General features: G+C 43.0%; 2 protein-coding genes and 1 long non-coding RNA gene across 3 annotated transcripts; 1 reads left to right on the top strand and 2 right to left on the bottom strand.

The window, feature by feature from the left end:
* Positions 1-4,775: 4,775 nt before the first annotated feature.
* LOC138983318 (uncharacterized) lies at positions 4,776-10,025 on the bottom strand. Its single transcript, XM_070356727.1, has 5 exons — positions 9,942-10,025; positions 8,482-8,650; positions 7,832-7,981; positions 6,336-6,442; positions 4,776-6,014 (listed from the first exon to the last, which is right to left on the bottom strand). Exons 2-5 carry the CDS (start codon positions 8,572-8,574, stop codon positions 5,789-5,791), a joined length of 576 nt encoding a protein of 191 aa, XP_070212828.1. The 5' UTR covers positions 8,575-8,650; positions 9,942-10,025; the 3' UTR covers positions 4,776-5,788.
* A 1,837-nt stretch (positions 10,026-11,862) lies between these two features.
* LOC138983097 (uncharacterized) lies at positions 11,863-16,086 on the bottom strand. The gene is made up of 3 exons (XM_070356504.1): positions 15,083-16,086; positions 14,818-14,961; positions 11,863-14,673 (listed from the first exon to the last, which is right to left on the bottom strand). The coding sequence occupies exons 1-3, from the start codon at positions 15,167-15,169 to the stop codon at positions 11,863-11,865; spliced, it is 3,042 nt and encodes a 1,013-aa protein (XP_070212605.1). The 5' UTR covers positions 15,170-16,086.
* A 201-nt stretch (positions 16,087-16,287) lies between these two features.
* LOC138983317 (uncharacterized) lies at positions 16,288-19,254 on the top strand. The gene is made up of 3 exons (XR_011461079.1): positions 16,288-16,575; positions 17,486-17,610; positions 18,948-19,254. It is a non-coding gene; the product is annotated as an uncharacterized lncRNA (long non-coding RNA).
* The last annotated feature ends 5,746 nt before the right edge of the window (positions 19,255-25,000 follow it).

Here is a 25,000-nt window from a genome sequence, read left to right as displayed (position 1 = left end):
GGATGTCGGGTCGTTGCGGTAGGCTACCCTCGGAAGATGACACTGCACTTCTGCTGAGTCACTTCGACGGTGTTCAGTAGTGGGTCTGTCCCGAGCTAACGGACGCAGCCCACTACCTACTATGCCCCCTACTAACGACATTGACTGCTAAGTCGCGGAGCCAGACTGAGTGAGGGTCCCCTCCAGAGAGCAGACAGCCACCACGTCCCTCCGTCGACCCCCCAGAACGTCACACGTTGAAGACTGACAGCAGAAGTACTTTTCAGGGAAGGATGGAACAGGAACACTGAGACCAAGGTCACCATGAGAGCTCCGGGCATGAAGGGCCACAAGAGCAAGGACAATTTATAATTTTTGGATGATTAATGAGATGAGGATGATTATAATGATGATGCTATGGATTTCCAATTTTGGTTTGAGACTACGTGACAGGGCAGCACTCTACGCTTACTGTCATAATATATCCTGGTGTCAACCAGGCCCGAGAACTGCAGCACCTGCGGTGTTGGTCAGGTAAACAGAACCTGAGCACCCTCAAAGTCGCATTCGTTAAGTGAATGACACTCGGCTGTGTGATTCCAGCCTTCCCATAGGAACCATAGCACTTCCACTCTGGGTAGGAGCCGACCGTAGCCCGAAAAACCCACATGACCCTGATGGGATTCGAACCCACGACCTCCCGGCCCACAGTCCGATGCGCTAACCACTGCGCTACATCTATATAGTGTTAATAATGTGAGACTACCCAATAACAATATTTAACTGGTGAGTGTATTGGAATGCTGGCAGATAAAAACATATCACGAGGCAGGCGTGTGCTTCAGGTATTGTAAGCAGACTTGAAAAGGTGGGTTTTAAGGGACTTTTTGAAAGTGGAAGAGGTTTTACAGTGACGGATGGGGTGGGGAAGTTGATTCCAGAGAGTGGGAGCGGAAAAGGAGAAAGAACGTATATCGAGCGTATTCCGTGGGTACAGTTCTAAGCGCAGGGATTTATTTTTATTTTATTTTTGTTTGATTTTTATTTTATGCAATTTATATCGCGCACATATTCAAGGCGCAGGGATTTATTTATGCCGTGTGAGATGGAATTTGTTTACACAATACATCACGCATTCACATCGGCCAGCAGATCGCAGCCATTTCGGCGCATATCCTACTTTTCACGGCCTATTATTCCAAGTCACACGGGTATTTTGGTGGACATTTTTATCTATGCCAATACAATTTTGCCAGGAAAGACCCTTTTGTCAATCGTGGGATCTTTAACGTGCACACCCCAATGTAGTGTACACGAAGGGACCTCGGTTTTTCGTCTCATCAACATCATCAGTCTGAAGGAATGGCTTCAACCAATTGGAAGAGTGCATTTACGACAATGTTATGGTCGGCCTACAGTCACCACAACAATGAAGGATCGTTACATTCAAATGAAGGACATGCAGCAAAGAAAGGTTACTGAAAAGGCAGTGCAGGCATCGACCATTAGCTGCCACCAACACCGACGCTTAATCTGTAAAACAATATTGACTGCCAACCAACGAGCTGGCGACCAAGCCTGTCGCACTCAACATTTAAGATGGTGACGTCATCGTAGGGCTCAGTTCTTGTTTACAGATGGGTCCCGCATCTTCTAGGATCTTGCTGATGGACGCATCACGGTTTGGAGGCGTCGCAGAGAGCACTTAACTTTGCAGATGGCGCTATTTCAGAAAGAGATCGTTTGATGGGGGTTGTGGGATTGTCCGGGGAGAGATTATCTTACGTCATAGTACATCTCACTACCGATTAGTGGGTAGCTTAACTAGTGATCGTTGTTGGGATAAGACTTTGTAGTTCTTCGTTGTAAGAAGTACTGCTGTTGTGAATTTGAAATTGAAGTGTTGTCTAGATCAGAGTAACAAGGTCTAGCGTTGTTTTCGCTGTCATGTTTGAAATGAAATTTTTTGAAGACATTCATCAGTTATTCAATAAAACAATAAAGAAAAAACTAAATTATTCAACTTTGTCATTTCTGTATGGCATGCGTTTGAAAAAGTAGTCCTTAACTTTTTTTGAAGAGTATATATTAAAGCCCCAGTCCGTCTGAAATGGTTTACAGAACGATTTAAATCTTCTCATGAAAAAAGCAGTTCTAACCTTATCGAACACACTTGCAATAGCATTTAATAGCATTAAATGACACAGTTCGTTTGAATGGCTATTTCGCTCGCGTAAACCACACACCTGTTTTCGTGGTTTATCTAACCCCTGAGCCATCGTGAACCCCTGTGATCCACTTTCCCTTTTTTTTCACAATTTAGTAGTCAGTTTGTGATTTTAATGCGACTCGCTGTATCTGCAATAGCACGTTATTGTGTACCTCTGAATCTAAAACGCGTCAAAGACACTGGCGACATGCAGAACATTCGTCTGCTACGAGAACCACGTTTTGCCGGACACATTTCCGGGCTATCTTTTTTAAACTTTGAAAACTTCGAGTTGTACTGATCTTGTCTTGATGAAAAAAGAATTCTTTAATGATTTAAGAATGTTTGTGTAACAAGCTGTCAATTTATTATTTAGATATTAAAAGTTAGGTCTAGCGCCAAAACGCGCTTCAGTGGCTGGCCACGCAAAAATAAATTCTTTGGAAATTGCTCGCTCTCTACGTTGGGCAGAGAGACAATGACAATGACAATGACAATGACAATTCTTTATTTAACGAGGGTAGTAGATTAAGCAGTGGTCTGCTTTTTTACATCCATGACAGATTGTTATCGATGGTCACTCCCAACACTTTATGATGGTTGACTGTTGAAATAATTTCATCATTGACAATTAAATCGGGAAACGTGAAGATTATGTTCTGTCGTTTTTGTCTAGTTGTTATTATCATGCATTTAGGTTTTTTTTGGGTTCATGCAGGGACATATGATTTAGCTCAGTCCATGCACTCAGCTGGTTTAAACTTTCTTGCAGTGATTCAGATAAACGATTTAAATTGATGTCACTGGAATGTATGGTAGTATCATCTGCAAAAAGTTCACACAAGTTTTTAATATGAATTGAAGGGGCAGGTCATTTATGTATATGGAGAAAAGTAGAGGGCCTAAAACTGACCCTTGTGGTACGCCATACCGTACAGCCTGCATACTTGATGCCGAGGCGTTCGCATGCACACTTTGTTGCCTGTCACTGAGAAAAGAACAAATAAGGTTAATTGAGTCAATCTCGAGGCCATATAATTTGAGAGAGAGAGAGAGAGAGAGAGAGAGAGAGAGAGAGAGAGAGAGAGAGAGAGAGAGAGAGAGAGAGAGGGGGAGAGAGAGAGAGAGACTAAGCTTCTCAGTTTGTGTAAGCGCACGTAACTGTACAGTTTCTTCTTCTCCTTCTTCTTCTTCTTCTTCTTCTTCTTCAGCGTTCCAGAATTTTTTCTGGTTACGTGTGAGCTCGTTTACCCATTTGGGTTCCCCACACTATGCTCTGAGAGCATGGTCAGCTCACTCCGCTTTCGTTGAGTAGGCATGCTGGGTATTTTCGTGTTTCCATAACCCACCGAACTCTCACATGGATTACAGGATCTTTTTCGTGCGTACTTGGTCTTGTGCTTGTGTGTACACACTGGGGTGTTCGGACACCGAGGAGAGTCTGAACAAAAAGTTGACTCTGAGAAATAAATCTCTCGCCGAACGTGGGGACGAACTCACGCTGACAGCGGCCAACTGGATACAAATCCAGCACGCTACCCGACCGACTGAGCTACATCCCCTCCAGTTTCAACTTCATGTCATCATAATTTATAACAGTGATTGTGTGATACACAACTATGTGGTCTGTCGCGGCAATTATAGTTTTGTGTGTGTACTGATATCGTTAGTTAGTCCCATCTGTTTTTAGGGAGCCAGGAATTTCAGTCCCTTGTACTTTCGTTTTTACTTATACTAGCAGTCAGGCCCGGCTTCGCCCGGGTGTTTCTGCTCTCCCCTCTCTCAGAAACCTCTCGAATCTTATTCCAATGTGGATAAGAAAAATGACAGTGTGAGCTCATACATTTGGATGTATAGGCAAGGCAAGTTTCTATTTGGTTCAACGTGTTCTTCGTGATTTGTTTACCCCTTCTCACACCCACTGTAGTTACCGTCTGATCAAAGCACGCATACCTCATGAGTGAGCGCGTCATACCTTTTTGAACAGGGGAGAGAAATCTGTAAATTCTCGTGATCTTCCACTGAGGCGATCGTTTCGTAAACATTATTCGCGATGATCTGGAAGGCAGGGAGGGGGAGCAGGGGGCAGGGTTAGTGTGTGTGTGTGTGTGTGTGGGGGGGGGGGGGGGCGGCGGGATGATAGCGGGCGGGGGGTAACCCTTGAGAATGACACGGTATACTGGTTTGATGAGAGTTACCTCCCTTCCGTGGGTGACAAAGCATGACTTACCTCCCTTGCACTATATAGACAGTATTGATAGATGGGGAGGGTAATTATCCGAGGAAGGAAACAATGTCTGGAGAAACTAAAACCCAGGTGCACATTTGTGGGTCCAGGGCAGTGTGCATGCAAAATATCTTGTGCTTATCTTTTGCCATCTCTGAGGTATGGCGATCACAGACAGACAGACACACACACACACACAGACAGACAGACAGACACTCTCTTTTATTTATATGTATGTATAGAAGCCTCTAAGAACCCGTCACAGGGCTGACTGAGAGAGAGCAACTCAGTGTCAGACAAACGGACAGAAAGACAGCACACACACAGATTCACACAATCATTGCACTGAAAATACATTGCTTCAAACTCTTGTCTTTATTTCATATTTTACGTAACAGACTTGGAAAAAAAGGAGAACAAAAACCGTTTGGAACTTGTTTTTCGTGTAGTCGTAGACATGCATCAAGATAGAAAAATTGATTCTGTGTCACCGACAAACACATATGAACTGAAAATGTATGTGGTGTCGACCTAGACTAAAAGCAGACATGCGATTGCCGCAATCTTGGTGAGTGATAACAAGTATGCTGAATCTCCATTGCTTCATTATTTCGTCACTGGCTTGAAAAAGAAGAAGAAGAAGAAGAAGAAGAAGAAGAAGAAGAAGAAGAAGAAGAAGAAGAAGAAGAAGAAAATCAATAAGAAACAAACAAACAAACAAACAAACAAAAAACACAAAAAGAAGAAGAAGAACAACAACATCGTTTAGAAACTCTTGGTGTGACACTAACACACATGCAGCTTCGTTTATTTCACATACATTGATCTATATCCCATCCCCTCCAAAGTCCTGCTGGTCGAACTTGAGAGAGAGAGAGAAAGAGAGAGAGAGAGAGAGAGAGAGAGAGAGAGAGAGAGAGAGAGAGAGAGAGAGAGAGAGAGAGAGAGAGAGAGAGAGAGAGAGAGAGAGAGAGAGAGAGAGAGAGAGAGAGAGAGAGAGAGAGAGAGAGAAAGAGAGGGGAACGTTTTGTGCTATATCGCATCTCAGTTTTGAGCACTTCCATGCCAATTGACCAAAATATCGTTTTGGCAAAGGACCCGCTCCTGCAAAGGGTATAGTACCTAGTTAACGCCCACCCCCAACATTTGGGCAAAATTGGTGCATGGGGGGGGGGGGGGGGGGGGTTATACAAGGCCGTTTACAGTAGTATTGGCCGAGTTTCGTGTACTAGAAAAATTCATGTAGTATTGGCCGAGTTCCTTAAACTAGAAATTCATGTAGTATTGACCGAGCTCCGTGAACTATTATTCATGTAGTATTGGCCGAGCTCCGTGAACAAGAAATTCATGTAGTATTGGCCGAGATCCGTGAACTAGAAATTCATGTAGTATTGGCCGAGCTCCGTGAGGTTGCTGGAGTCTAGTTCCAAGAGATTGACCGCCCCGGTCACCCAGCCGTCGTCACCGACGCGGGTAGCAAACCACGAGTACCTGTACACATAGCTCGTCTCCTCCAGTTTTGGAAGTACTGCTTTCATGTAGTTCAGCTGATCAGCCACTGACTGCGTCTGAGGGCAAGCGAATTCGGTAAACCAGATTCTGTAATGACAACAGCGAAAACTGTACAAAGACAAGTCAAATTCGTTACACCAGATTCTGTATGACAAAAGCGAAAAATATGCAAAGAAACTTTCAATTCGTTAAACCAGATTCTGTAATGACAAAAGCAAAAAATATACAAAGACACTTTCAGTTCGGTAAACCAGATTCTGTAATGACAAAAGCGAAATATACGAAGACACTTTCAGTTGGTAAAATCTGTTCCAGAGATCAGCAAGTTTTGCGGTTTGTAAAATCTGTTCCAGAGATCAGCAAGACTTACGGTTTGTGAAATCTGTTCCAGAAATCAGAAAGACTTACGGTTTGTGAAATCTGTTCCAGAGATCCCAGAGGTAGCCCATGGTGTTCCAGTGATCGCACCAGTAGCCATGAGCCGCCAGGTAGTCTATCCTGCAGCCATTGCACGCCTGCAAATGAAACATAACAATAACAATACCAATAACAATAACAACACTTTATTGTCTATTAAAATGAATACATTAAAATGGAAAATTGTCTTCGACACGTCTAACATGTCGCTTGGAGCCCCTTGACTGCCTTAGTACGTATCAGGTACGTACTTTGAAAAGTCTATACTCTGACAAGGAAAACAACCGCTTTATATTGACCTTTGGATTGTAGCAAGGTTATTGTTTCCCCTGGAAACCATTTTCTGTTTTTGTTTTGTTTATTTTAATGGTTATACTGAATTACTGGCCTGTAATTGTATAATTCTGCTGCAATTGATAACACAATCTTCATCTGTATATTCTTGCGCAGGATTAAGCGTAACCGTATCAGTCAAACCAAATCAAAAACGTTATTATCTCAAGCATGAGAAAGTACAGTATTGGTATATATATATATATATATAACAAAACGATAGACAAATCTATCATCGAGTTATGGCTTGACTTTGCGAACTCAGATCTATAAAGTGGTAGGTCCACGTCGTCTAAAGGCATGTTCTTATCATAACGACAGACGAAACACAACAGCATTTTTAACATCTGAATACATGTACTAACAAATACAATTGTTCTTGACTGAACGCCTCAGTGCATACAATAACACTGTAAATTGCCCGAGGACAAAAATCAAAAAACAAATAGACAACCAACGTTCCAAAATTTAGAATCATAAACTGGGTGGCCGAGTGGTAAGTGCACTTGCCTCGGAAGCGAGAGGTTGCGAGTTCGACCCTGGGTCGGGGCGTAAGCAATTTTCTTCCCCCTTTCCTAGCCCAGGTGGTGGGTTCAAGTGCTAGTCTTTCGGATGAGACGAAAAACCGAGGTCCCTTCGTGTACACTACATTGGGGTGTGCACGTTAAAGATCCCGCGATTGACAAAAGGGTCTTTCCTGGCAAAATTGTATAGGCATAGATAAAAAATGTCCACCAAATACCCGTGTGACTTGGAATAATAGGCCGTGAAAAGTAAATATTCGCCGTAATGGCTTGAGATTTACTGGCCGATGTGAATGCGTGATCTATTGTGTAAAAAAATTCCATCTCACACGGCAGAAATTAATATGTAAAGCGCTTAGAGAACGTCAAGCGCTATATAAATCTCCTATATAAATAAATAAAATAAAAAAGGTATTTTATTGGGACGTTCAATTTATGACAAAACAAACCTTTACATTCAAATAGGGGTAAATGTAACGTTTTGTTTGGTCATACATTAAACGTTCCAATAACGCGTCGAAGACAATTTTCCATTTTATTGTATTTATTTTAATGGACAATAAAGTGTAATTATTGTTATAACATTGCTTTCTTGCTTTGTTTGATTCTGTCCAAGAACAAAGGCAAGACCTGCATAAACTGGTGCATCCAGTCGACCCCATTGGACATGCATACATGTCCACCACAGGGGCCAATGGCTGGACTGACCAGCGTCCGGTTGCCCGCCTGTTGCTCCAGTTGACGCCACAGGTTGGCTGCCTCCAGGGGACACATGTTAGCCTGACAAACAAATCACGAATACATTTTCACTTCCTTAGTTTGGGTGCAGAAGAAACTCAAAAAGAAAAAATCTTTGTAGAACACTGTAATACTAACACAAGCAAAAAACACGTTCGGTAACAGGGTGGCACCCTTCTGGAATCCTTTAACAGAAACGTTTCAAATTGCACCAAATACTAACAATTACTAGAAAGATTCGTCGATTTTGACGAGTGAAGAAATCAAAATTCAATTGTATGCAACCAAACAATGTAGGTCAACTTATGGGCCGCGAAGCCTAGGCGATAACGCCAGTCCCAAAACTACTACTACCACTACCACTACTACTACATATATACGTATAAATCTCATCTTTTTTTGTCTCGTCTCGTCTCGTCCCGTCTCGTCTCGTCTCGTCCCGTCCCATCCCGTCCCGTCTCATCCCATCACATCACATCTCATCCCATCCCATCTCATCTCATCTCATCTCATCTTTCTCCTTCACATTTTGCTTGTCAGACCTGAGCGTAGAAGTTGGGCTCGTTGAAGCCCAGAAGGTACTCAGTGTCCTCAGGAAACCCCAGATCGTCGTTCCACCAACGCCCCCACACCATGGGCACGAAGTTAGCCAGCACCGTGCTGTTACACTCACTCGGATTGTGGTAGTGATGGTCTCGGGTCCAGTCGTACCTAGCACAACCGAGAAAGGAACAAGTCGAGTAAGGCAAAATTACTACATTTAGTCAAGCTGTGGAACTCACAGAATGAACATTTCACAAAGATCGGTCCAGTAGCTTACTCTGAATCGCTCTACACACACACACACACACACACACACACACACACACACACACACACACACACAGATAGACAGACAGACACACGCACACACAGACAGACACACGCACGCACGCACACACACACACACACACACACACACACACACACACATACACCACGACCCTCGTCTCGATTCCCCCTCTATGTTAAAACAGTTAAACATTTAGTCTTTTTTGTTTGTTTGTTTGTTTGCTTAACGCCCAGCCGACCACGAAGGGCCATATCAGGGCGGTGCTGCTTTGACATATAACGTGCGCCACACACAAGACAGAAGTCGCAGCACAGGCTTCATGTCTCACCCAGTCACATTATTCTGACACCGGACCAACCAGTCCTAGCACTAACCCCATAATGCCAGACGCCAGGCGGAGCAGCCACTAGATTGCCAATTTTAAAGTCTTAGGTATGACCCGGCCGGGGTTCGAACCCACGACCTCCCGATCACAGGGCGGACGCCTTACCACTAGGCCACCGTGCCGGTAAACATTTAGTCAAAACTTGACTAAATGTAAAAAGGGATATAAGAGTTGTGTTCAGTTCCAAAAGAAAAGAAAAACACATGGACACGCAGACACAGACACACATACACCTACAAGAATCCAACACGCAATCACTCTCTCACGCACGATCGAAGCGGCACGTACGCACATGCACACCCACACCCACACCAACCCACACACACACACACACACACACACACACACACACACTCACGCTTCGATCGTGCGTGAGAGAGTGATTGCGTGTTGGATTCTTGTAGGTGTATGTGTGTCTGTGGAAAGGGGGGAGAAAATTGCTAACGCCCTAACCCAGGGTCGAACTCGCAACCTCTCGCTTCCGAGCGCAAGTGCGTTACCACTCGGCCACCCACCCACATGCACACCCACACCCACACCAACCCACACACACACACACACAAAGAATCCAACACGCAATCACTCTCTCACGCACGATCGAAGCGGCACGTACGCACATGCACACCCACACCCACACCCACACCAACCCACACACACACACACACTCACACACACACACACACACACACACACACACACACACACACACACACACTCACTCGCTCACTCACGCACGCTCGCATCCACGTACGCACACACGCCAGAAACACAGCGAGTTGGCTTACCACCATGCCACACCGCGCAGACTGTCAAAGTCACCACAGCGGTACGACTGTGCTGGTATGGCCAGACCTTTCTTCTGGCTCACTCCCTCTGTCTACGGTCTGACAGAGAGAGAAACAAGTCGCCTTAAGCGATATTACCACATTTAGTCAACCCGTCGTAATCACAGAATGAAATTAAAGATATATTGTCTAAGCCGCCTTTTTGGAAAGTTTTCTGACGATTTGGACCTTAAAAAGTTCATGGGACATTCGCTGTACTGTAATTTAGAAACACCTCAATCAATCAATCAATATGAGGCTTATATCGCGCGTATTCCGTGGGTACAGTTCTAAGCGCAGGGATTTATTTAAAAAAATTTTTTTTATGCAATTTATATCGCGCACATATTCAAGGCGCAGGGATTTATTTATGCCGTGTGAGATGGAATTTTTTTTACACAATACATCACGCATTCACATCGGCCAGCAGATCGCAGCCATTTCGGCGCATATCCTACTTTTCACGGCCTATTATTCCAAGTCACATGGGTATTTTGGTGGACATTTTTATCTATGCCTATACAATTTTGCCAGGAAAGACCCTTTTGTCAATCGTGGGATCTTTAACGTGCACACCCCAATGTAGTGTACACGAAGGGACCTCGGTTTTTCGTCTCATCCGAAAGACTAGAACTTGAACCCACCACCTAGGTTAGGAAAGGGGGGAGAAAATTGCTAACGCCCTAACCCAGGGTCGAACTCGCAACCTCTCGCTTCCGAGCGCAAGTGCGTTACCACTCGGCCACCCACCCACCTGCAATGATTTGTTTATAACTGCTCCAAAACTATGCCAAATTATTAAATGAAGTTTAATCAGCGAGCGGTTTGCAGTGTCCAGCTCTCCTGTTAGGAGTCCGGACTTCCGGTCGTCATCATTATTGATTTAGTTTTATAGATCTATACCCATTCGTCAAAGCAGATCAAGACCGCTGGATCGAGGAAGTCAAACCTACAATCTAGCTAACGCATGCAAATTCCGTGCCATACAGGGCTAAAACGCTTCGAATAACGGACACAATAAAATGTACGTTGGAGAATATTACGGTCTCACAGCATTCAGATTTGAAAAATAGAAGCTCAAAACACTAATTCTAAGACCTTCTCCGTGTGTGTTGTCATCTATTCAACCCCCATGCTCAGGGTCAAAAGGTAGGACGAAAACTAGAAGTCGCGCAAACTGCGTCACAATGAGAATTACAGTCTGGGATTCCTACTCAAAATACACCCGTTTTCAATTTGAGTAATTCAGCGCTCAAACGTGTATTCTAAGGTATTCCAGTAGTGGAATGCATGAATGGAGACTATCAAGCTAGTTGGGAACTAAATCCAAAGTTCGAAACTATCGCTCTAGTGCGCAATGCATGGCACGATATTTTCAAATGTTCCGACCTAAGTTGGTGACTAACTTGCCTAAATTTGGTCCTCCTCCGAGGAGGACCAAATTCCTTAGTTTCGAACTATTGCAAAAATACGGGTAGGGTAATTCTATGCCCCGGACTGCCCCGGACTGCCCCGGACTGCCCCAGACTGCCCCGGACTGCCCCAGACTGCCCCGGACTGCCCCGGACATGCCCCGGACTGCCCCAGACCCCGTACCTGCCCCGGACAGTGTGTGTGTGTGTGTGTGTGTCTGTGTGTGTGTGTCTGTCTGTGTGTGTGTGTGTCTGTGTGTGTGTGTCCGTGTGTGTGTGTGTGAAGTCAAGTCAAAATCTTCTTTAATGAGGAATACGGAATAAGTTAATACAAACATTTGTCCATCAGATCCTATAACAAAAGAAAACGTAAGCAAAGGAGATAATAAGCACAAAAGGCAGTAACTATATGGTGAGGTGAGAGAGAGGGAGAGAGAGAGGGAGAGAGAGAGAGAAAGAGAGAGGTGTGCCTATCTAGTAGATTTCTCGCTTCGCTTTCGCTTTCGTTGACATGGTTTTTTGGACTTTGTGGGCGTGCTGTTGATGGTGATGATGTGATTCACCGAAGTCACTGTTCCGACTCGGCGCGCAGGCCGCAGAAGCATTCTCAGTTTCTGCTTTTGGTGGTCTGCGGACAATCTGTCCCAATCGTCTGGAGTCATCAAAAGGTGTGCATGAGTTTGGGCAAGGACATACTCCCCCATCCCCAACAACGCTCGCTGAGGCTCCGCATTCTGCGTGAGAACCAGATTCCGTATCAAATCGACCAGCTGAGGCAGCTGTTGGGGGGTCCAACGAACCAAGTGTTTCAGCACAGCATTGAGACATTCAGCGTTGTTGTTTGTCCAGGTTGTCGTTGGCAGGCACCCATCCCAGTACAGTTTTAGGACGTTGTCATGTAATTGACCTGACAATTTGGTGAGGTAGGACTCGTCCTCAGATGGCCATTGGTCGGCTGCCCTTGCCAGTCGCAGGTCAAAATCTGCCATGTTTTTGGATGTGCTCACACCTTTTTCTCCGAACATCAAGTCTACCAGTTTGATTCGCTTCCTGGTATCCAGCCCCACTTTGTCGCGGAGATGCCTTGTCAAGTTCTTTTTCAGGTGCAGAGTGCACAAGGCATGTCTGCAGTTTGGAAATGCAGCTTTAACCGCTCTGGTCAAACCCTTCTCATCATCAGTACCAACAACCATTTGTGGTGGTGTGGTTGTACCTGGGTCCATGAGCGCAGCCGAGACAGTCGACAAAAAATAAAAGTAGTCCTCGAATGTGCTGCTCGAGTGCATATACACAGGTCCTATGTAAATAGGTGCACTGTCTGTTCGTTCATTAAGCAACGAAACGTTTTTGAAATTCAGTGCTGTGACTAGCAGGTCTCCCAAATTATAGGTTTTATCAACTCCCAACACAGTCGTTCCTCTGCCACAGAATGCTCTGATTTTTTGCATCTGCTCCTCGTGGTAGAGTATAAGTGACGGTGATATTGCTGGGCCGCTCATTTTATACTGTATCGCCTGTAGAATATCACGGACACTGGTGATATTTGTCAGACTCAGCATTTGGTCTGCCAGGTTTCCCTTTGGAGTGGCTTGTAGCCCGTCTTGCCTTTCCCGCTCCTTCCGCTGCTTCTTCTTGATTTGTTGTTTGTTTCGCGGCTGAAGATCTACAGGCTGTCCCTGGCTCTGGCTTACCATCTTGGTGTAAAGAACGTTGGGCGGCAGGTGTCGATTGGCAGCTATCTCCTCCATCACTGTCCCTGACGTGCGGATATAGGTACCTTTGTTGTTTTTTCTGTTGCCATGCGCCTGTATGATGCCCTTCCATGTGCCCTTGTACTCGATGACTGCCACCTTCAGGCTTTCGTCGGTGACTAAATGGGCTGGGCCCTGCTCCACCCAGGTGACCCGACGACTATACTTCGGATCGGCCGCCAAAGTAGAGTAATATCTTGTCAGTACTATCACATCACCGGGTTCAGGTTGAGGGTCGTACGGTACTTTCGTACGACGACCTTCAACCTGAACCTCCCTACATAACTGGCCTTGATGTAAAAAGCCCTTTCGTAGTTGACCATTTGGCAGTTCAAAAAAGTAGTTCTTCTTGTTGCTGCATGTCGACCAGGCGCCACAGTCGTCCTCGTATCTGTTGCGGTCCTCTCTTTTGCGGCGCTCTACGTTGTCAGAGTTTGATATCCGCAGAGCGATGTTTTCTTTGGGTCCCCTGGGGATGCATAAAAGACCGCCGTCTGATCCATCCTTGAGGATTCGTAGGACCTCTTCGGTGGTTAGAAAGTTCTCGTTTTCCAACCCGTAGACATTTACGTTGTCCACTACGACGCCGTACGTTGATTGACTCTGAGTGCTAGAAGCATCATAGTCTTTCATTCTCTTGCCCTCTGTATCGGTGCTGGAATCCGAGTCTCCGCTGGAATCGGAATTTGTCTCTCTGGTGCTGGAACCAACAACTTTCATTCGCTTGCATTCGGGTACTTCTCTAACCGTGCTGGAACCTGAATCGGTGCCGGACTCTCCATTGCTGTATGAGTCAGAAGAAACGACATTGAACGTCACCTTTCGTTCTATGCTGGCAGCCGTTTCTCCATCGGTGCCTGAATCGCTGACATCCACATCTGGTCCAGCATCGCCTGCAGCCTCATTCACACGATCAACATGGTCATGGTCCACCAAGACAAAATGGTTGGGCGACCATGTCCGCCCTGGCTGGTGCTGGCTCGAACTTGTCCACATGATGTGGATTGGTTTCTCGTCGCACGGTGTGCCAAATGTGCCTGACAATACTTTTGCATATACATCCTTAGTACCGTTCACGGCCGGGTATTGGCAGACAATCTGCCTGTTGATGATCATCGTCAGCCCCATTATTGTCCATGCTGACGAAAATCCATCAACACACAAACAGTCTGCCAATGACTCGGTGTAATGTGGGGATACAAGTTCTACGTCATGCAAATTATTGACAGCGCCTACCACTGTCCCCCTCAACAGTATCAGTGCTAGGGCAGTCCGGTATCGTAGTGTTGGGACAAGTGAGCTGTCCCCTACTAGTCCCATAGACACGGCATGGAATAAACAACTTCCGTCGCCTGGTGTTTCAACAGGTCTCCCCGCCAGTCCCAACTTGCGCATGATGGCGTTGGAAATAGGGTCAGTTGGAAGACGTGTGTGGCTCGTCTCAGGAACGTCTAGAAGTGGAAGAGTTCCAAGGAAAAGCAATTCCCGCCCTGCTATCGTTCTCAGGTAGTCATGTCCATGGGCAGCAGCCTGTGACAGACAATATGTAGACAATTAGTAACTATCATGACTGGCTTTATTATTGACATACCCCTCTCTCTCTCTCTCTCTCTCTCTCTCTCTCTCTCTCTCTCTCTCTCTCTCTCTCTCTCTCTCTCTCTCTCTCTCACCAACCTCTTTCAACCGGCGAAGGCCATCAACATTGGTTCCCCGGCAAGTCATGCAGATGTAGGCTGCCTCTGTGGGTAGTCCTGACCACCTCTCCCAGTCATTTTCAGATAACCCTTCACAGTGTTTGTGGTGCCACGTACTGCAAACCTGCAAAATTCATTATAAAGTCATTGATTTAAGGACAATGTTTGGGATCAATGAATATGAGAGAAAGAGAGAGAGAGAGAGAGAGAGAGAGAGAGAGAGAGAGAGAGAGAGAGAGACTTACATCACACATGATCGCCTGGGTCCGTCTGGTGTCGCAACCGCACACACCGCAGGGATATCGCAGTCTGGAACCGCCGTGACGAGGCATGGTGCAATGGATGACGTCACGGCCGTCACACTGAAACTGACCGCTACAATATACATTTTAGCCCAATTGCAATCAACCTGTACATCACATGACACATACCTAAACTGCTATCAAAACGTACATAAACTGCAATGAACATTCATGAGCATTTTTCATTTTTTCTTGAAAAATCTGTCTTTTTGAATGATAAACTGCATTTCTAATCACCACGAGCTTAACCTTTCTTTATGTATTGGACCCGATGTAGAGTCAGTCATAGACAACAAAGTTATGATTCAATTATGGTAGTTTTCTTTCTATTACTTCTTCTTTTTCCTCTTCTTCTTCTTCTTTTTAAATTACACATTATCAATAGTTTGAAATTTGAACAGAATGGTCTCTTCTACACATACTATCTGCGTGCAACAGCATTGTCAAGCAGATGTGCCATTTTCTGTATCGCTATAACTGACACTGGCTGGGAAGAACATAGCATATCGACGTACCTGTCAGTCACGATTTTCTGACGAAAAGGCCGGGCAAGTTGGCAGCTGGACTTTACGTGATGAACAATGTGAAGACACAGGCAGGCACAGCAAATGACAGTCCGAAGTCATAGCCTAATGTGAAGCATCGACACAAATCCTGATAACAACTCAGTTATGGACAAGTTATGTTGAGCCGATTATCCCCCGAATGTGTGAGCGGCCCCGTGTGAGTGCAGCACGGAGCACGGTGACCTCTCTCTTTCTCTCTCTCTCTCCCTCTCCCTCTCTCTCACCTCACCATATAGTTACTGCCTTTTGTGCTTATTATCTCCTTTGCTTACGTTTTTCTTTTGTTATAGGATCTGATGGACAAAAGTTTGTATTAACTTATTCCGTATTCCTCATTAAAGAAGATTTGACTTGACTTCACACACACACACACGGACACACACACACCATGCACACAGACACACACACACACACACAGACACACACACACAGACAGACACACACACACACACTGTCCGGGGCAGGTACGGGGTCTGGGGCAGTCCGGGGCATGTCCGGGGCAGTCCGGGGCAGTCTGGGGCAGTCCGGGGCAGTCCGGGGCATAGAATTACCCTACCGCAAAAATACAAATGGCGGCCGACATGACAGTCTTTGATTTTGCTGTACAAAAAAATCAAATATTCGGCAGTCCGACGCATGAACCAAAGAATGATGTCGACAAAGAAGTTGAAACATTGATTGCGCTTTGGAGGGGGTTCAAATACAAGTCGTGAAGTGACCGGCACAGCTGATTTGGGACACGATCTACCTTGAGTCGGGAGATTTGCTATGAACATTGACTAAATTTCCACTTTTTACATCAGCGACTGTACAAATTTGGCTTGTACATCTTCCTGTCGCTGATTTTAATCGGTTTGGATCATCCAACAGGTAAGAGCAAGATTCATCCGTTGTGTGCGTGTAGTTTGTGTGTCCCACGGTGTGTGTGTTCGTTTGTGCGCCTCGGTGTGTGAGTGTGTGTCAGATTATATTGCAATAATACATTTGTTAGAAAGTGAGAGCAAGGGTAGATCTAGATCTATGGGCCAGGCAGTACTGTCTGAGTGTCTCCGAAACCGTGTTCAGTGTCACAGGAAAATAGGCCTACGAGCCATTGTGTAGTGGTGACGATGAAAGATACAGTTGTTGTTTTTCTGACAGTGACATTGACAATGAACGATCGTCAATGCATCAATGATTATGCACAGCAGCATCGGTTTCTTCGGAACTGTGCACTGTTGACTGAATTTCCCACGGTGGAGCAATGAACAGTAGACACTAAAACAAAGCTAATCTAATGCATTGAAGCATCGCTGTAGATCTATCTCATTCAACTAACAATATAATGCAGTGAATGGCAAATCTATCTCTGAATGAACTGTTGTGTATCCTTATTTGCTGTAAATGTCCTGGCTCACACTGCACTCCCAACATTAGAAGTATGTTTTCTAAGCTGAATGCATGTATAATTTGATATAGTAAGTGTGTAAAGCCAAGAGTAACACTAACTGGCCCAAAACAATTTGTGTGTGTATACAAATGAAGAAAGAAACTGACTTCACTTGAATCACTGCCACTGAAAGTGTGTCTATTGTGTATTTTTAGAAGGGTTATTCAACAATGACTTATCTTTCTGTTTAAATACTTGATATTTACTCTGCATGAACAGAGTCAGAGGTAAATGCTGCTGTATAAACTATGATTGTGAAAGAGGGGATAAAAGAATCAATGAGCGAGTGGTTTAATTATAATACAGATATTATTTATTGTTAATTAATTATTTTATGGTGTGTTTTTTCAGGCCTCCTAAGAAACCAGAGATGATGTGTGATGAAGTGTTCATACAGCTCTTGCATTCAGATATATATGGATTCTGGAGAGGATTCAGACTGAGTGGACATGCTGCTTTACAGACTACCATGAAGAGTAAGTCACACATTTCTGTACCACTACCAAGTACCTGCTTGTGCCTATTAAATTGTTATTGTAAAATTGATTTATGATATATGTAAATTGGCACTGGTGATAGTAGTTTGAAGCTGTGTAGATGTTTTTGGCAGACTTTTGTACGTTGTGTTGTAAAGAGATCTGCGTTTCACATTAGATGCACTTACAATCTAGATAGATACATTCAGCTATGTCAACACTTGTTACATCTGAATCTGAGAGTAGTGGCAGGAGATGCAAGTTTATTGACACAAAAACATTACGGCTTTGTATAAAATAAATTCTTACATCTGTATGTATCCTTGCATAGTACAATTTGTACTATTTATACAAAATGGTACATATAAAGCTTGGTTTTAGTTCTCTTTCTCTTCTCAAATCCTTTGCCACTATTCTTAAAGTAAATTACACAGTGTGAATGAACTAATGCAGCACAGGAAAGTAAAACAAAATTGCAAGATAAAATGAAATCATTACTAATTTACTGGAATTATTTTAAAGGCACATACAGTTATTCTTCCCTTGGCTCACCATCCTAGATCTTGCCAGGCTTTTACATGGAATAAGAATGAATCTGTTCACTCGGATACTTCTACATTCAACACCCTGGCTTCTTCCTGCTCAGAGTTAGATTTTGTTGTGGAAACCACTCTCAGATTAACAAAAATGTTACTTCTTTACTTCTGCGAGTGACTTTTGAGAAATTCGTTCATAAACAAAATTCAACTATGCACATGAAGCAGTCACTGACTGTCAGGGTGTCAATATTTTATGTGTCTGGGTGAAGTTATGTTCCTATCCCATGTACAACTGGCCAGATCTGAAATGGCCAAAATCAATGGGATCAACACACATCCCCAGAATCTTCATCACTGGAAAATGTGGTGGGTTGAATGTATTTTAATAAAAAGGCTGACAGGCGAGTGCTTTGGATCCTGAAAGTTCTGTTTTGGACTGAAATCGAGACACATTTCCCAATGAAACTCAAACTGTATAGTGTTGATGCTGAAGAGCGAAAGTGTGTGGGTTGAGGGCACATTTGTTTTTGACTAAAATCGAGAAACATTTCTGCCGAGCACAAAGTTCATACACGCACAGATTTTTTTAATAGTTTAGATTACAATATCACACACACCATCCCCGATCCCAATGGTCATGTGAAGAGCAAGTGCTTCCTCACCCCCCCCCCCACACACACACACACTGCTCAACACGTACACACCTTCTCCCCCCAACACACACCCTCCCCTCGCTAACCAAAACCCATCCCCGTGAATACTGAAGGTGCTCAGTTATATGTTTTCTTTATTTTTCAGGAAGGACCGCCACATTAAGGGAAGGCTGTTTGCACCTTGGTTCCTGGGTTCGCTGGGGACGATGTTCAAATTCAGAGTACCATCACAATTCTGTGCATTTCCATCTGATTCGGCTGAGAATGCTTGCAGTGGTTTCTACACTACCCGTCATAAAAAGTAGGCAGATGCGTTTGAGGGCAGATCTTACTGATGAGGCTGTTGATTGAAAAACCAAGTATATGACTGAAAAGGCCATTAATTTCCCTACTTTATTCAGAAACAAAATTGGGTTTTCATGACGTAGTGTCTATGCAGTGAAACCTGCAACACAGACCCCCCCCCCCCCCTCCCACAAATCAAATTCACAAAATCAACTTGAGCTTCCCGTGTTAAAATCAACAACACAAATCAGAACAACTAAACCGAAACATGTTTTGCATGTCATTAGACAGAACAATCAAATCTTTATCCAAAACAGTCCGTTTTGTTCACATATATCTTGTCTAACATGAACGCTATGGCATGCTGAGCGTGTAGTTGTCAATCCTCTCAGTTTTTGAAGTCGTTTTAGCGGGTAATGAGACCAAAAATGGTACATTTCAGAACTCCTCAACGCATTGTCTTAAAACTGTCAGTGATTTGTGCTAACACACGTCGTTAAGTACAAAAATGAGACCAAAAAATGGTACATTTCAGTAACTCCTCAACGCATTGTCTTAAAACTTGTCAGTGATTTGGGCTAACACATGTCGTTAAGTACACACGGAATCTCAAGTCATGTGAGATATTAGTTCTGCTGTTGCGCGACATGCCAGAACGAATTTTAAAAATGAAAATGTACCCTGTCCCATGAACTGAATTTGTAAAAAAAATTAGCATGCATTAAGAAAAATGAAAGCTTCAATTTACCTTTAATTTCATACATTTTCAACTATATGACTGTTCACAGCGCACTTGTACGCACACACACATTCTTGGAAAATGCTCTTTCAAGAGCCATGATCAGTTAAGCGTGTCAGCCGTGAGCTTTTCTAGGCGTAGGCCTACATTTGCGCTCAGCGCTCTGAATGAGGCAAAATATTAATGTTCGCGTTGAAATCCTCATACCGCCAATGTCTGATAAAATATGTACATGAAATTTAATTGTGTGGCGCATCTGTTATTGTTCTTGAAGATAACAACAAATTAATTGTTTTTCAATGAGTCAGCGAAGACCTACCATCAATTTAAGAACTCTTTCTGGCATGTCAATTAACAGCAGACTAATGTCTCAAATGACTTTAAAATCCGTATGAACTTTCCCACATGTGTTACTACTGTTAGCACAAATCACCGCAACGTTGAAGGCAATGCGTTGAGGAGTTACGAAAACGTACCGGTTTTTGTCTCATTACCCACTAAAACTGCCTTTTACAGCTTCTCAGAGGAATGACACCTACACAAATCAACATGCCTTAATGTCAGTGTTAGACCAGATATGTGAACAAAACTGACTGATTTGGATGCAGATTTGATTGTTTTTTCTATTGACGTGCAGAAGATGTTTTGTTTTGACAGTTCTGATTGTTTGTCAATTTTAACGTTGATTTTGCGAATTTGATTTTGCAGGGTGTCTGTGTTGTATGTTCCACTGTATAAACACTATGTCATATAAACCCAATCTGCTTTCTGAATAGGTTTGGGGAATGAATGGCTTTTTTCAGTCATATACAGGATAAACCAAAAAAATGTAACACTAAAACAATGCTAATAACTTCTACATCTGTTGACCGAATCACTTTATTTTTAAGGTACATAAACCGCAGCCAGTGCATGACCCTTCCACAAAGTGGACATTTTGTAGATCAAATGTAACTGGTCAAATGGTCTGACTTTTGTGCTCTATTTCAAAAATTAAATTCCAAATTCGGCGGTCGATTCACTAAAACGAAGTTTGACCATGAACGGTATCAATACTTACTTAATTTAAACCCTCCAGACTTTTAGCTTTTATATTATCTGAATGTCTGAGTATACACCCCCTAGATCATCGGTGACCTGAAGAAAGCAGTTATATACTCATAGACAGACGCGTGTGAAGCATGTTTAAATGTGGAGTACGCTCATTTAAAAAAAAAAATACACCAAGTCCAAAACAGGGATTCCCAGGTCTGAATGTTGATTAAGGTATACTTTTGTGATTCGAATTGCCCCGAATGTTACAATCTTGAGCGCTTAGATCGGGCAAGTTTGGCTACCGCTCAATTTTAAAACCCGTACCGTTGAGTCGATCCCCAAAATTGGGAACTTAATTTAAAATTGCACAAAAGTCAGCCTATTTGATCTTCAAAATTGTCACTTTGTAGAAGGGTCATGCATAGGCTGAAGTTTATGTCCACAAATGTAGGTTATTAACTTGTTGTGGGTTGCATTGTTTTTGGGTCAACCTGTATTTGGTTTTTTTAATAAACGGCCTCATCATAAAGATTTGCCCTCAAACGGATCTGCCTACTTTTTATGACGAGTATTATAGTTGGCTCAGTGGCTAAAGAAACATTCTACAGGATGAATAAACAAACAAACAAATCTCATGATTCTCTGTGTTTTAATGTGTGTGTGTGTGTGTGTGTTTTGGGGAGTTTGTTTTGGTTTTTAGTGAGAGGATGGCTGGTGGTTTGGATGGGGTGAAAAGCTGAGTGACACTGTGATTGTGGATAATTAAATTGTTGTTGCTGCTGTCAGTTTCAAGGCACCGTTCTTCTTGCAAACGCCAAGTTTGGCTTACTATTTTATATCTGCATGGGCTCTTACATGAGGTTAGGCCATCTATACACTTTGATACATACCAAACATTTACATTCTGACTGGGTCATGTGCAAAGTTGGAATGTTTGAATGAATACATTTTGCGGATTGATGCCAGTAGAAGTTAAACAAATTAATTGATCAAACATTCCAACACTTCAAAGTAAACACACGTGTTTTTGACAGCTGGTATATGTTAAAGTGGAGGAATGGTTTTATTCCACGTGAAGCCTGCATGCCACATCTGAGACGTTGAGCGAAATCGTTTACACAAAATATGCAATCATTGTTTATCATCATTTAAATTAAAACGTTCATACGCAATGACACAACAAATGTTGTCGGAAACTCAAAAGAACACATGAAAGAATAAAAGATGATCAATGCAGCAAAACGCACCACTTGTACAGAGTGGGTTACAATTTCATTCTTTGTTTAATTTAGCCTTCACATTTCCCTTATCATATCTTATATTTTAACATCGTTCTGTTCTTGTCAGCTTGAAATGTTTGCAGTTTTTACTCACGAAACAGGTTAGTCTTCTGAAGTCAGTGCAACATCAAAGCTAAAATTTCACACATGAGATGCATTTTGATGATCAGCTCTACCATACCGAAGCAATGCATTTAAACTGGCGCAGATTAATTTTCAAATGATGTTCAAGCAACAGCTAGCTTCCTTATAGACAGAGTGTCTAAGTTACAAAATATAGTCATCTCAGTATCCAACTTCATTACCTCTGTTTCTTTGCTTGCTTAGAAGAACTTCTCAGAGTGTTTGCGGCATTCATCAAACAAGATCATACACATTAAAATATTGTCACTTCCTACTCATTGAATAATGTATTCATTGTATCTAATTATTCATGTTAAAGACCAGCACAAAATTGCAATCATTTAAATATGTCACTGACATAAAGTATTCTACCCGATCTGGAAAAAAGGAAGAAAATCATAAGTGCATGATTCAAATCACTGATGATGTCTTGTAATTCGGTAGTGTTTCCAGTTAATCTTTTCTCTTTACATCTCACAATTCTTTTACTAGTTTATTTTGTAAGTAGAACACCAGGCCAAAACATTGTTGGCTCCTTTTGTATGACATCACACATTTTCAAGGATTTGCTTGCTAACTTGCTTGTTTCTTAATTTGTTTAATGATCGCTCCAAATTACATTCCTTCCTTTATCTGGCACTCTTGTTCTCAACTTTGTCCCTCCCTCTTAGCGGTTTAGAGAGAGAGGGAGAGAGTGAGTGTGTGTGTGTGTGTGTGTGTGTGTGTGTGTGTGTGTGTGTGTGTATTAGTGTGTGCGTATGCCTGTGTGTGTGTGAGAGAGAGAGAGAGAGAGAGATAGAGACTGAGAGAAAGAAAGAGAGAGAGTTGATCTATTGTCTTGATTCCCTCATTCAATTTTCTTTTGTTGTATAGTGTAGAACTTAGACAGCTTCGTGACATACCTGTGGTGCGGTTTTATGGTCGTTTAACTCTCCATCGGTGAACCATGCAATTATTTCTCTTCAACGATTACTCGGTCTCTACTGACAACTCTAAACTCCACAAAACACGACTTTTTTCAGTTCAGAAATGTCAGTTTCGCTCCCATAAATTGAAACACAAACTTAAATACATCCATACATCATTGTCTGTTACAAAGTTCCAGCTTTGCTTTAAAATGCACAATCAGTATGAGGGACACGGACTTTTTCCCAGCACATACCGACTGAGCCATCACTCAAATCTTCGACGACACTGACTCAGCCTATATGCTGCGTACATCTCCCCGGTCGGGCAGTTTTAGCTCTCGTAATGTGCGGAAGAACTGAGAGAAACATTTGCGTTCTGCTTATGTTTGTCTTGTTTGCTCGCCAAAATAATATTGCATCGATCAACCACTCAAGTTCGCACTGTTACCATGCTCCCAATCCCATGCTGGTTTGTTTACCACTTTCGAAGGTGAAGAGTTCACCGCGCCTGCGCAGTGACGGGGATTCCCCGTGACGTCACTTGAAAGTTATGACCTACTCTTTTAGCTGGTAACTAAGTAGTCTCGACCAAGTTCGCTCTCATGCATTGCAGACTGACTAAATTTTTAGTTACGAACTGCGTAGTTCGAACCTACGTTTAGTTGCTAACTATAATAGTCTCCATTCATGCATTCCACTACTGGTGTGTGTTCACAAATTAACAACACCCAAGCTGAACTGTATAGTTCTTGGGGCGATTTGAGACAGTTTTTTTGTTAGATATATTCCCTTTAACGCACTCCATTTCCCCGAGGCCTTGAGCCATAAAAGATCTTGCCACTTTCACGAAAAAAAGCGTGCGGAAAGTGACAAGCCAGTGTAGCGCAGTAGCGTATGACCTGATCGCATATCGCTTGAAGTGACAAACCAGTGTAGCGCAGCAGATTGTAGGGCTTCACAGGAGAAATGCGCTTTTCTCTATTCTTTTTACATTTAGTCAAGTTTTGACTAAATGTTTTAACATAGAGGGGGGAATCGAGACGAGGGTCGTGGTGTATGTGTGTGTGTGTGTGTGTGTGTGTATGTGTGTGTGTGTGTGTGTGTAGAGCGATTCAGAGTAAACTACTGGACCGATCTTTATGACATTTTTCATGAGAGTTCCTGGGTATGATATCCCCAGATGGTTTTTTCATTTTTTCGATAAATGTCTTTGATGACGTCATATCCGGCATTTTGTAAAAGTTGAGGCGGCACTGTCACACCCTCATTTTTCAATAAAATTGATTGAACTTTTGGCCAAGCAATCTTCGACGAAGGCCGGACTTTGATATTGCATTTCAGCTTGGAGGCTTAAAAATTAATTAATGACTTTGGTCATTAAAAATCTAAAAAATTGTAATTAAAATGTTTTTTTTATAAAACGATCCAAACTTACGTTTATCGTATTCTTCATCATTTTCTGATTCCCAAAACATATAAATATGTTATATTCAGATTAAAAACAAGCTCTGAAAATTAAAAAATTTAAAATTCTGATTAAAATTAAATTTCCGAAATCGATTTTAAAACAATTTCATCTTATTCCTTGTCCGTTCCTGATTCCAAAAACATATAGATATGATATGTTTGGATTAAAAACACGTTCAGAGAGTTAAAAAGAATAGAGATATAGGAAAGCGTGCTATCCTCCTCAGCGCAACCGCTACCGCGCTTTTCTGGATTGTTAATTTCACTGCCTTTGCCACGAGCGGTGGACAGACGATGCTACGAGTGTACGGTCTTGCGGAAAAAATGCAATGCGTTCAGTTTCATTCTGTGAGTTCGACTG

Source organism: Littorina saxatilis, linkage group LG12 (assembly GCF_037325665.1).
Source record: "Littorina saxatilis isolate snail1 linkage group LG12, US_GU_Lsax_2.0, whole genome shotgun sequence".
Taxonomy (NCBI): Eukaryota; Metazoa; Mollusca; class Gastropoda; order Littorinimorpha; family Littorinidae; genus Littorina; species Littorina saxatilis.
The sequence above is the reverse complement of the archived record's forward strand: the minus strand, read 5'-3'. Positions and strand labels throughout refer to the sequence as shown.

Excerpts from the sequence above, each read along its gene's own strand:
- LOC138983097 (XM_070356504.1), bottom strand. The coding sequence starts at position 15,169 with ATGCCTCGTCACGGCGGTTCCAGACTGCGATATCCCTGCGGTGTGTGC. Across the intron at positions 14,962-15,082 it reads CCCAGGCGATCATGTGTGAT|GTTTGCAGTACGTGGCACCA; the intron begins GTAAGTCTCTCT and ends TGAATTTTGCAG. Across the intron at positions 14,674-14,817 it reads GCCTTCGCCGGTTGAAAGAG|GCTGCTGCCCATGGACATGA; the intron begins GTTGGTGAGAGA and ends TGTCTGTCACAG.
- LOC138983318 (XM_070356727.1), bottom strand. The coding sequence starts at position 8,574 with ATGGTGTGGGGGCGTTGGTGGAACGACGATCTGGGGTTTCCTGAGGAC. Across the intron at positions 7,982-8,481 it reads AGCCCAACTTCTACGCTCAG|GCTAACATGTGTCCCCTGGA; the intron begins GTCTGACAAGCA and ends TTTGTTTGTCAG. Across the intron at positions 6,443-7,831 it reads GGATGCACCAGTTTATGCAG|GCGTGCAATGGCTGCAGGAT; the intron begins GTCTTGCCTTTG and ends TTTCATTTGCAG.